Source organism: Pseudopodoces humilis, chromosome 13 (assembly GCF_049639895.1).
Source record: "Pseudopodoces humilis isolate 2021_Gansu_Grassland_sample_001 chromosome 13, ASM4963989v1, whole genome shotgun sequence".
Classification (NCBI taxonomy): domain Eukaryota; kingdom Metazoa; phylum Chordata; class Aves; order Passeriformes; family Paridae; genus Pseudopodoces; species Pseudopodoces humilis.
In genome coordinates this window covers 12,037,444-12,048,938 of record NC_142212.1, presented here as the reverse complement: position 1 = coordinate 12,048,938, position 11,495 = coordinate 12,037,444, and the positions used below count along the sequence as shown (strand labels likewise).

At 58.3% G+C, this 11,495-nt stretch overlaps 2 protein-coding genes across 3 annotated transcripts; both read left to right on the top strand.

The window, feature by feature from the left end:
* Positions 1–78: 78 nt before the first annotated feature.
* Positions 79–4,191, top strand: LOC102108871 (uncharacterized). Its single transcript, XM_005522244.3, has 5 exons — positions 79–287; positions 361–746; positions 1,350–1,510; positions 1,910–2,042; positions 3,497–4,191. The coding sequence occupies exons 1-5, from the start codon at positions 134–136 to the stop codon at positions 3,701–3,703; spliced, it is 1,041 nt and encodes a 346-aa protein (XP_005522301.2). The 5' UTR covers positions 79–133; the 3' UTR covers positions 3,704–4,191.
* Positions 4,192–4,709: 518 nt separating this feature from the next.
* Positions 4,710–8,487, top strand: KLHDC8B (kelch domain containing 8B). Of its 2 annotated transcripts, none has more exons than XM_005522044.3 (6): positions 4,710–4,733; positions 5,410–5,874; positions 6,430–6,594; positions 6,796–7,020; positions 7,264–7,365; positions 8,160–8,487. In XM_005522044.3, exons 2-6 carry the CDS (start codon positions 5,502–5,504, stop codon positions 8,354–8,356), a joined length of 1,062 nt encoding a protein of 353 aa, XP_005522101.1. In that variant the 5' UTR covers positions 4,710–4,733; positions 5,410–5,501; the 3' UTR covers positions 8,357–8,487. The 2 variants fall into 2 exon arrangements, with proteins under 2 accessions (XP_005522101.1, XP_087918141.1); XM_088062015.1 differs by having other exon boundaries at positions 7,264–7,377.
* The last annotated feature ends 3,008 nt before the right edge of the window (positions 8,488–11,495 follow it).

Below are 11,495 nucleotides of genomic sequence, written 5' to 3'. Positions count from 1 at the left end.
CCCCGCCCCGCCCCCGCCGTGTCCGTGGCAACGGCGGCGCGGGTCGTCCCCTGGCCGGCAGGGGGCGCCGCCGGCGGAAGCGGAGCGGGCGGAAGCGGCGCTGTCACCAGGTAACGGGGTCGGTGTCGGGGCGATGAGCGGCGGGGCCGGGCGACGGCGGCGCCTGGTTCTGCACGTGGACCTCAACAACACGGTGGTGGCGGCGGACACGGTGACGGGGCAGGCTCCGCGAGCGGCGCTCAACACCTTTCTCAGCACCGTCACCTGGGGCCGCGCCGGGGCCGCTGGTGAGCGCCGGGGCCAGGGTACGGGGGACGCGGTGTGGCGGTGGCGGGGGCTGAGCACGTTCTTCTCTTCTAGGCGAGTGGGAGTGGGTGAGCGGCCGCCCGTCCCTGCGCCCCCCGTGCCCCGGCCCCCTCAGCTACTACAGCCGCCACGGCCGGGACCCCGCGTTCACCGAGGCCGGCCCGGGCCGGCACTTCCGCGACCTCCACGCCCGCCACCTGCGGTTGCTGGAGTGGCCGGGCCGGCCGCAGGACGCCTTGTCGGTGCCAGGGGAGCCTGGCAAACGCTACCACCTGATCCTGCCCTCCTTCTTCCACCTCCTGGACACGCTGCACCGCGATGGCAGGGCCTTCGCCATTGTCTTCAGGACCTTCGGCACCGACCTGCCCCGCGTCCTGCAGGCCGTCAGCAGCGCTCTGGACGGGCAGCACCCCCAGTTCCCTGCCCTGCGGGACGTGGCGGTGAGTGGCGCCCTGAGGGTCCGTCGTCATGGGGAAGGGCAGCCAGATGGTCCCACGGAGTCCCCCCCACGTCAAATTGCTCTCCAACTGCTTGACCAGACTGCTTTTAAAAGCATCGAATTCTCTGGATGGAGCTGTTAGCTGTGGGGGAGCACGTGTGTGCAGATCCTATGTGGAATGGTCTCCTCTTGGAGGATCCCGTGTTGGACAGAGCATATCTTCTCCCAAGGAGGGGCTGCTGCAGCAGAGCAGGGCTCCCTGGCCCAGAGCCGATCACAGCTGCAGTTTCCTCCCACTGGCAGTACACTGGGCAGGAGCGCTGGGAATGAGCTTTAGAAGATGCTTTAGTTATTCTTTGGAGTATTTCCAGGTAGCAGAGATTGAAATGGGGGCAATGTGCAGCTAGGAGGTCATTCCTTTCCATCCCTGGGGAGGGGATGATTTTTGTTTGAATGCATTCCATGCCTCCTCTTGTCATCTTCCCAGCACTATCTTCCCACTGTGGTGGTGGGGAGTCTCCACCCTGCTGCTTGGTCTGCCAGTGTGTGAAATAACCTGTCTGCTTTGGAAACTTTTCCTTCCCCATTTTCTGTGGTCCTGCAGCTCCCTGTGGACCTTACCCCTGGCCAGATACGCTGCAGCAAGCGAGAGGTGGTGCTAACACAGGGTGCAGAACGTCTGGCCACACGGGAAGACAGAAGAAAGCTTTACAACTATTTCAGCTCCTTTGAGGGAATTGGAGGCTTCCAAGACCACTTTGACTGGTGAGAAAAGAGGTCATCAAGGAAGTAGATTGGGCATTATCTTCTTTCCTGCAATTCTCTTAGTTTGTGGGATAGCTCATAGTTTTGAAGCCTTGTTGTTGGGGTCCCTATCAGTTAGGCAGTCCCCATATTGCCTGTGGGCAGCCTGATGGGACTCTCACATTTTACCTGAGGTCCCCATCCCCTGGTGTACCTCCTGCTTTTCTCCAAAGACTCCCTGATTTGTCATGTTGATGCAAAATGCCTCATTCCTAGGAGGCCATGGGCAGCAGGACAGGGCATCCTCTGTCCTGCATCCCTGGCTCAGAGGGTGCCCCGGGCCTGCAGTAGTCTGCCATTATCCAGGAGTTGTTACCGTCTCCCTCCCCTGACTGTTTCTTCTCCTGCTTACTGTTTCAGGTGGGCCAGAAATCAGTTCTCTTCCCAGGGTGGGAAGCCCCTGTGGATAGATCCTCATGATCCTGACATTCACCACATCTTCATTGACGACAACATCCGGCTGGATGATGGAGACACCATTGTTCACCCCCAGGTAGGTGGCTGAAGGCCCAGCAACCTGCACTAGGGGTGTCCCTGCAAGCCCAGACATATTTTGTCCCCTTTGCATGAGGCTACAAAGGGAGGTCAAGGCATAGCCCTGGTATCACTACATCCTGTGCCACCAGTGTCGGTGGCAGCGATGCACAGGGAGGGTGAGATCAGCTATCAGCAATGCACAGCAGGTGCTGGCTGCCTCTGCTCCCCACTGAGTCAGCCCCGTGCCTGGAGGCAGCAGCAATGATATCAGGGTTGCCAGCCCTGTCACCCATCTGAATGAAAGGGCAGTGTTAGTGGGGAACACACTTGGCCAACAGAATGTTTATGCAGACAGAACTGTGACTGGCCGTTGGACAGCTGTCAATGCTCAAACAAGAGCTGCAAGTCCATGAGTGAGCCTCAACCCTTGCCTGTTTCCATCCATATGGAGACAGTGCAGGGAGAAAATGCAGCAGCCAGTGAATTGTCTGCAGTGTTTGCCTGGGAATGGCAAGGGATGGGATGCTCATTGGATATTCCCTTCCATACAAGCTCTCGCAACTTGCACATTTTTAGCTGGTGGCAGGAATTGTTACTGCCTGGACAGACTTGTCAGGAATAGGTGGCTTTGGTCTGTGCCATGCCTGGTTGAGGGGAGCCTCTGCAATGACTGCTGCATACAGATTTGCAGCAGCTGGAGCGTGGCTCACACAGCTTCACTTGCTGTGTTTCAGCCTCAGGCTATCTGTCTGATCAAGGAGTTCCTCCTTTGGCATTGGTAGCCTGTGCAGCTGGTCGGTCAGGCTGCTCTGCTAATCTCATGGCAGCCATGCAGCCAGCCCTGGGGCTGCTCCCACGCTGGATCACACAGGTAGGATCCAGTTATAGTAGCAGCAGACATTATGGGAGTCTGGGCAGCAGCCAAGCATCTTCCCGGCAGGGCTCATCGTCACTGCTGGGACCTTGCTGTCCTGCAGCCAGGATCAGTAGGTGGAATGCCATTCTTCTCTCCTCTTGCACCACCAGTTCTGCAGGGCTGTCCCCATGTCAGTGATGGTGACAGAGCAGCACTAGGAGTGAAACAGATTGCCACCTGGCTTTAAGCAGGCCATGGCAAAGATCAGAAGGTGAAGGCCCTGTTCTGTCCTGTGGTAGCTAAAGGAAAAGCTATCGGCAGATGTTTGCCTGGACTCAGCTGCTCCACAGAGTTGTTTTCTTCCAGATGCATGGTGTGGCCTGTTTCCTTAAGGAAACACCAGGCACATGTGTGACATGCTGGTTCAGAGTCAAAGGCGCTTTCTGGGAGAGGGGAAAATCTCAAGAAACTTCACCTTCTGCTGTTGCAGTGGAGATAGGATCACCCTGCCCTCTGTCCTCAGCACACAGCCAGCATGGAGGCACCTGGCTGAGGGGAGGGCAGGGCACACCATGGGGCATGTACATTGCTGCCAGGCTCTGCTCTATCTGCAGGTGTTCTCGGAGCAGGGCAGCAGCAGTCCCAGGAGTGTGCCCACCTCGGAGCTGTACAACATTTGCCTGGTGCAAACCAATCTGCTGGAGGCCATTGCTGATGAGGACTATTTCCTGCGCTGTGTGAGGAGGTGCGAGGAGAACTACGACCGCTACCTGGCCTGCATGAAGAAGGACACCCCAAGCCAGCAGTGGGATGGACAGTGATATCACCTCATGGGGCAGAGTGGCTCCAGACTGTGACACCACCCGCTTCCTGCTGCATGCAGGCAAAGTCCCGGGCGGGCTCCTGCTTCAAGCTGTTACCTCTCCAATGTGCAATGTGGGTGTTCAGTCCTATCAGGAGCTTCCATGAGCAAACACAAGCATCCTGGGAGCTTGTGTGATGGGATTCTTGGAGGAAATGGTTTTCCATTCTTTGGCAGCATTGCCCATGGTGCTCGCTTCTGCATGAGGGCTGGGGCTCACCATACCCCAGCAGTCGCCAGGCAGGTCCCTTCCACCAAACTGTGATGCAGGCAGCCTCACAGTGTTCGCATCTTCCTTCCCGCTCCTGCAGTGATGGTTGGTGCAAAGCAGGTGCCAGGATGAGTGCAGTATTATCAGCAGCATCCCCAGGTGGCATTTGTGGTGCGGTGTTCTCGGCGGATGCCTTGTCACTTCTGTCTGTTTTTAAAGCAAATCTTTTTAGATCATTTCTGTGTGAGTTTCCTGCCTGCCCTTGGCTCTGCCTGTGCTGGTGGGTGGGAAGCGCCTTTCCCAGCGTGTTCATTTGCCTGGCTCAGCCAAGTGGGGACAAAAGTGTTGGTGGAGGGTTTTAGACCCATGTGCACCTTTCCTGATGCTGCTGAGAGACCCCAGCAAGGTCGTGCTCAGAATAGGGCTGAGCTCATGTTCTGTCCCTGCAGTGGTGACAGCATAGGGGTTCTCTCCAGGATAGGACGGTGGGTTCCCGACTCCTTGAGCCCAGCACTGTGTGGCTCTGGCACCGGCAGTGTGCAGCAAGGGAGGGCAGAGCCAGGGTCTCTCCAGCCCCTCTCTCTGCGATGGTTCCTTCCCGGCCAGGTGAACGCGGCAGGGGCACGGCGGGCCGGTGGTACCGGGAGGGCCGGCCGGAGGGGAGCGGGGCATGGCAGGGGGGCCGGGGCGGACGCGGCGCCGCCCCCATCGGCAGCGGGCGGGCCCGGGGCGGGCGGAGGCGCGGAGCGGCGGGGAGAACGGCGGAACGGGGGAAGAGGTGAGCGCGGTTCTGGTCCCGGTCCCTGCCCCTGTCCCGCTCCCGGCGGCGGTGCGGAGCGGAGCGGGCAGTCCGGGCACGGCGGAGCGGCCGTCCGGGGTTGCGGGCGGGAGTCCGGGGAGCGCTGGGGGCGCGGGCGTTGCAGCGGGAGCCCGGGGGACTCCGGTGCCTGCGAGCTGTGGGCGGGAGCCCTGTGGGTGCGGGCTGCGGGGCAGTGCGCCGGAGCGCCGGGGGCTGCGGGCGGGAGTGCGGGCAGCGCCAGGGGTAAGGTCGGTGCGCCAAGCAGGAACCTGGCGGGATCTGGATTGTGAAGGGGAAGCCTCTGCGGGGTACGGACCCCGGGGATGCGGATAAGAGAGCCTCGAGCGGGCGAGAGTCCCAGTGAGTAGGGCTGTGTACCAGCAGCACCGGGTAGCGGGAGCCCGGGGTGCGGGAACCTCGGGAAGCAAGAGCACCGGTACGTGCGGGCAGAGAGCCCCAGGGAGTGGGAGCCCGGAGGGGGCGGACAGGGAGCCGTGGGGCGCAATCGGGAGCCCAGAGGGGGTCGGCAGGCAGCCCCGGGATGCAGTGCGGAGCCCCGCGGAGCAGGAGCTGTCGCACCGCCAAGGGGAGCTGGCTAGCTGGGACTGGCAGAGGAGTGGGTGCCTGGGCGCTGACTCGGATGCTCTCCCCGCAGGAGGCCGTGGGCCGGACCAGTGGCGAGCCGGGCCGGATGGGCGGCACGTCAGGGCCAGAGCCCGGAGACCCCCGGGGCGGCTGAGCTGGCCCATGGCGGCGGGCGCGGGCGCCTTCGCGTGGGCCACCTTCCCCGCTATGCCCACGCGGCGCGTGTACTGCAGCGCCGCGCACCGCGACGGGCAGCTCTTCGTGCTGGGCGGCTGCGGGGGCAGCGGGCGAGCCCTGGGAACTGCTGAGGTGCTCGACGTCCCAGCCCAGCGCTGGACCACGCTCCCACCACTGCCGACGCCGCGGGCTGGCGCTGCCGCCCTTGCCCTGGGCAAGCAGATCTTGGTGGTGGGCGGTGTGGATGCGGCGCAGAGCCCACTCGCCTCTGTTGAGGTCTACCACGTGGATGAGGGCAAGTGGGAGAAGAAGGCGGCATTGGCTCAGCCCTCCATGGGCATCTCAGCTGTGCAGAGAGGTGAGGGATAGGAACATGTTGTGACTCTTGCCCAAAGTTTGCTGAGCATCCTTGGAGTCTTGGCACAACGCGGCATGCCAGGAGCCAGGATTGGTCCCTGTATGTAGTACCCATGTCTGCACCCTGGACAGGGATGCTGTGGCATGGACCAGGCTGCAGTGTGGTGGGCAGGGCAGAGGAGATGTCAGGACAGTGGTGGGAGCGGGCAGGGGTGCCGGCCACACTGGAGGCAAGAGCAGGATTTGGCAGTATGGCTGTGTTGCCATGGTGTCTCCAGGGAGATGATACTGCCGAGAATAATTAGAGAGGATGGCCTTGTGCTCTTCTCTGTGCCTGATGGATGGGATGGAGAGGGGGGTGAGAGGGTCCCACTGCAGTCAGGGCATTGCCAGGCTCAGGCTTGACTGTACTTATTGTCCCCTGGCTGCCTTGGAGCAGTGTCTGGCTGTAGGGCTCAGCAGTACCCATGCTGCCTCCCCTGGAGGGCATGGGGGGACTCCCAGCCCTTCGGTGCTGCCCACAGATTCCCCTGCCTCACTGCTGCCTCTTTTCCAGATGGGGCTGTCTACGCGCTGGGGGGAATGGGTGCGGACACCTCTCCCCAGGCACTGGTCCGTGTCTATGAGCCAGCAAAGGACCATTGGCAGCCCCTACCCTCCATGCCCACCCCGTGTTATGGGGCCTCTGCCTTCCTGCAGGGAAACAAGATCTTCGTCCTGGGTAGGTGCTGCTGGGGCAAACCAAGCATCCCCTGTGCCTCTGCCCTCTCCTTCCTCTGTTCCCAGGCCAGAGAATGACCTGGTGCACCCCAGGGTGGCTCAATGCTGCCCAGCACTGCAGCCAGTGGGCCCCATCCTGCTTGCTGAGCACACCAGTAGTGCCAGGTTGGGACACTGGCAGCTACGTCTCCTCTGTGCATAGGAGGCCGGCAAGGCAAGCTGCCTGTCACCGCCTTCGAGGCCTTTGACCTGGAGACAAGGAGCTGGACACGCTACCCCAGTGTGCCCAGCCGCCGCGCCTTCGCCGCCTGTGCCATGGCTGATGGGGTTGTCTTCAGCCTGGGTGGGCTGCAGCAGCCAGGGCCCCACAACTTCTATTCCCGTCCCCATTTTGTCAACACCGTGGAGATGTTTGATCCTGCACAGGGTGAGCTCCATGTCTCTGGGTGAGGTGGGAGCATCTTCTGTGGGTCCAGGATGACTCTGTGGGTTGGGAATGGGTGTCTGTACCTGAGGGACATGATTATCTGGGCTCTGAACATCAGCCCCTTGCACCCATGGTGAATCCTGTCCTGTGCTTCCTGGTCCCAGGGAGTGATTAACCTGGGGATGTTCTGGTCTTGGTAGAATGGGAAACCTCAGTGGGTGATGCTCACTCTCTTATACCCAGGTGTGTGGAGAAAGCAAAGCCGCACCATCCGTATGAAAGAGAAGAGAGCCGACTTCGTGGCTGGGTGCTTGGGAGGAAGAGTGGTGGCCGTGGGTGGCCTTGGTAATGCTGGGGGTAGGCGTGTGGCCATGTTCCCATCCCCATTCATTGTGGCACACCAGTGATCTGCAGGGCAGCAGGGAGGTCGGCTGTGCAAAGCCAGGGGGTTACTGCAACACTGTCTGCAGCAACATCTCTCCGTGCCCTCACAAGTGCTGGGGAGACCCTACTGCCCTGTCCCACTGGCTGACCCACTGTGTCCCTTTCCCCTTTCACCCCCCAGTCAGGCTTTTCCCAGCTCATGTGCAGCATGCTGGGCTCACACAGCCAATGGTAGCTCAGCTCCGCTGTGCAGGGTTGCAGTGCTGCATCCCTCTCCCGAGAGATCTGGGGAAAGGTTAGTGCCATCACTCAGCAGAGGGGATACAGGAGGAAGGGCTGCCTGTGGAGCCTGGTGCCAACCACAGCACCTTCAGCCCTGCAGTGAGGGCTGCCAGACCCCCAGGATTGCTGTGGGAATAGGGAATGGTGCTGGCTGCTTCCCTGCAGTATGGTGTTGCTCCTGAGTCCTGCCGCAGCTGGAGCTGCCCTCCCTTATCTCTGCAGAATCCTGGCATGGAGAGAGTGAGGAGTGTTTGAGGGGGCAGAGCCCACAGGTGTGGCATTAGTGCCAGCAGCCATCCCTATGGGGACTCTGCTAATCCTTTTGTGCCCCCACTAACTGCCTCTGGGCTCTCAAAGCCTGTGCAGCTCAGGGCTCCTATTGAGGCATCAAAGGGTTGTGGAGGGAGAAAGGCAAAGCCTGGAGTGGGGGGTGGGGAGCTGAACAGTGGCTGATGTTGTTGTGTCTTCCACAGGGAATCAGTCCTGCCCACTGGACTCTGTGGAAGGGTTCAGCCTGTCACAGAAGAAGTGGGAGCCGCTGCCCCCTATGCCCACTGGCCGCTGCTCCTGCTCCAGCTGCCCAGCGCCCAGCCTGCTCTTCATCATTGGCGGTGTGGCCCAGGGTCCCAGTGGCGCTGTCGAGGCTCTGTGCCTGCGTGATGTGCCCTGAGTGGGACCCCACGGACCAGCCCTGGCCAAGCACCAAGTGCCTGAAGACAGGGACAGGGTGTGTGAGCACCCATGTGTTCACCCAGGGTGACCTGGCTCCAAAAAACCTCTGTTCCATGATGCCAGGCATCAGAGCAGCTGAGGTTTTGGGAACTCCCAACTCCTGCAGCGCTGTGGCAATGAAGCCCAGGGCAAACTCCTGCCTGGTGGGATGGCCATCGCCAGCAGTGTGGAGGGAGCAGCGGTGGCAGGACTGCCGCTGGCCTCACTGCCCTGTCCGGCCCCATCTGTGCCACGGCGTATCCGTGCCGTGTGTGTAGCAGTGAGTGCTGTGTCGTCGTAGACCCAGTCAATGTCTCATGTAGCACAGAGGTGGCCTGTAGTTCAGTGCCTGGGAGGTGATGTAGCACCTCAAATAAATGAATCATGTGGAATTTTATCCCACTGGAGTCATGTCTTCTCTGGTTATCCTACTCCACACAGACACATGCTGCAGCCTGTCAGGAAAATCCCTCCCAAGGCAGAATTCAGTGACCCCATACTGTGGAGCAGGGGTAACTCTAGTTCTCCCCACCTCCAGGGTGAGCAGAGCAATGTGATGTAGAGATCCAGTCCCTGTTTGGAGAGGTGGAGCTAAGCAGTGGCTGTCCTGCCTTGGCACAGCCTTGTTCCTGCTTGGCCTCCTGTGGGTGAAGAGGCTGTGAGGGGTGAAGGCAGCAGCAGGAGAGGGACTTTTTTGAAGGGACCCAAAATGTGAGAGAGGAAGGGAATGTTGAGGGCTGCCAAGATGCTGAGAAGAAATAAGAGATGCCTAATGTCAGGGCTTGTGGGACCTATCCAGCACCACAGCCCCATCTCAAAGGATGGACCATATCTGGTGTGGGGGAGAGTTGAGTCCAGCTGTGTCCAGCTTCTGTAGGCAGGAACACTGCAGTCCTGCTTACTGGCAACAAGGAAGGGAATGCAAGCTTTGTACTGGTAGTGTCTGTGGGTGGTGTTTAGGGGTGCACTGCAAGATCAAGGGGAGATGACACTTGAATTACCCTGTGCTATGGGCTCATCTGAGCCTTGCTGCTCTTGGCTCCACACAGTCCCACACCCAAAGCAGAAAGTAGGTGTGGGATTTGATCTTTCATTGGTACATTAGAAAGATCGCACAAGTCCAGGTAAATATCACGTACAGATGCCTGACCTTTCAGAGAAGACAGCCAGCTTGAGCCTTGGGTGGGCTGCAAGGCTGCAGAGACAGGAGACTGAATCCCATCAGAGTGCGGCAGCATCTGACACACTGCTGGGGCAGGCTGTGCCATGTCCTGGGGGCATCACAGCATGGGAAAGGTTGGAAATTATTAATAAAAGAACATTAATAAATTGATAAAAGAAGATTTTTTTATTGCTGCTGCTCCACTGCCTCTGGTGCCCACCTGGCACAGTAACTGCAGGGCCCGTCCTGATGTGCTGCATGAGTGTTTGTCTGTGATTTGGGAGGAACAACTTGGGATACCTAGGCTGGTGGTACCTCAGCTGGAAGCATCCCTGCATCTGCCTCCGAAGTTTCCATAGAAACCACAGTTGTGCCAGAGCCAGCATCGACAGTGAGCCCCAGATTAGAGCTGGGAGGATGCGCTGGCAGCCAGGGAGGTCAGTGGTTTGTGCTGTGGTTGGGGGCTGGACAGAGGGACACCTCCTCTGAGCACAATGTGCTCCAGCTTTCTGTGAGTATTTCACAGTACTCCCCGGCCTGTGCTCAAACCCTGGTGGGTTTGTCCTTCTCAGGGTCCTGGAAAGTGATAGACCCCTTGCTTCCACTTTGGTACATGTCCCCACCCTGACAGCTCTTTCCAGAAGCCACCAAGGCATGTAATAATTCCACTCCTGCTAAAACTTTAGTCATGGGGGACTCTAAATCACGGAGCTGCATTGAAAACAGAAGCCTGATTAATAAGCTTTTCCCGCAGGAGCATCGCATGAATGGGATAAATCAAGATGCTGAGTCACTGGCAAATTGACATCCCTATGTGCCAACTTCACAAGCTCCCTTCTGCTGATCGGGTGCCCAAGGCTACTTTTCCAAATTCAAGGTGGCGGCAGCTGCAAGAGCTGGAGGAGGCTGGAGGGGGAAGCTGGAGCTCGGGAGGTGTTTCCAGCAGTGAGGCTGATGATCCCTGCCCCAGAGGGGTTTGCCCCTCTATCAGCAGCACTTTGCCTCCTGTATACACTTTCCTGGCTCATTGACCCACAGGAGTGCCTTTTGGCTTGGCTTCTCCACCTGAGTGGAACGGGAATCTGTGACCTCTCATTAAGTGTGGATTTCTCACTCTTTTCTATCTCTGTTTTTGAGCACAAGACCAAAATTCCATTTGAATGAGGGGAGAAAAGTTACCAGGAAAATGTTAGAGGACATCTCAGGAATGGAGAAATGAGGGTCCTGACCACTTTTGCAGACTGACATGTTATTAACTGAAGAGCTCCTATGAATTTCTAATGAAATGTGCTATGAACTTAAGAAAGTTGAGGTATGTACCAAGGATATTGCTGTCTATCTCCTGGAAGCTTCTGCTAATTTTTACTAAAGGAAAGACTACAAGTATCTGGCTACCCTCCCTAATGCTAGAAGCCCAGACTGTTATTTCAGATATAAGGAGAGCTATTGAGCCAGCGCCTGGCAACGTAGTTAATCTCCCCAGAGCTTGTTATGGACGGGGGAGATGGAAATGGAGGTAGCTGTCAGACCTATAATTAAAAAAATGTGTTTCCGTATAGAAATTTCTTTCCGTTGTCAGGAGAGATGGAAATACAAAAATCTCATTTATCATATTCCACAAACTTGCTAGACGCTGATACCAGAAGGCTCCAGCCACATCAGAAATAGGAATAGCTCTTTCTAAGTACCTAAAATAACATGTCGAGCCTTATCACCAGTGCACACAGCACCAGCAATTCCTTTTCTAATGGCAGTGGAAGTACTGCAAATGGGTACAGGACTCTACAGTCTCTTCTGCAGGGAGATCTGGGCCAACTTCTCGTGAGCAATAAAATAGTGGAAAATCACTGTTTATGATGCAGGGCCATATAGGGTCTGGATGCACAGCAAGGCTCTTGGCAGCAGTGCCACGTACTGGCCTGTACAACAGAGCCGT

Coding starts and splice junctions, on each gene's coding strand:
- LOC102108871 (XM_005522244.3), top strand. CDS start 134: ATGAGCGGCGGGGCCGGGCGACGGCGGCGCCTGGTTCTGCACGTGGAC. Junction 288..360: donor GGGCCGCGCCGGGGCCGCTG/GTGAGCGCCGGG, acceptor CTTCTCTTCTAG/GCGAGTGGGAGTGGGTGAGC. Junction 747..1,349: donor CTGCCCTGCGGGACGTGGCG/GTGAGTGGCGCC, acceptor GTGGTCCTGCAG/CTCCCTGTGGACCTTACCCC.
- KLHDC8B (XM_088062015.1), top strand. CDS start 5,502: ATGGCGGCGGGCGCGGGCGCCTTCGCGTGGGCCACCTTCCCCGCTATG. Junction 7,021..7,263: donor GATGTTTGATCCTGCACAGG/GTGAGCTCCATG, acceptor TCTTATACCCAG/GTGTGTGGAGAAAGCAAAGC. Junction 7,378..8,159: donor TGGCCTTGGTAATGCTGGGG/GTAGGCGTGTGG, acceptor TGTCTTCCACAG/GGAATCAGTCCTGCCCACTG.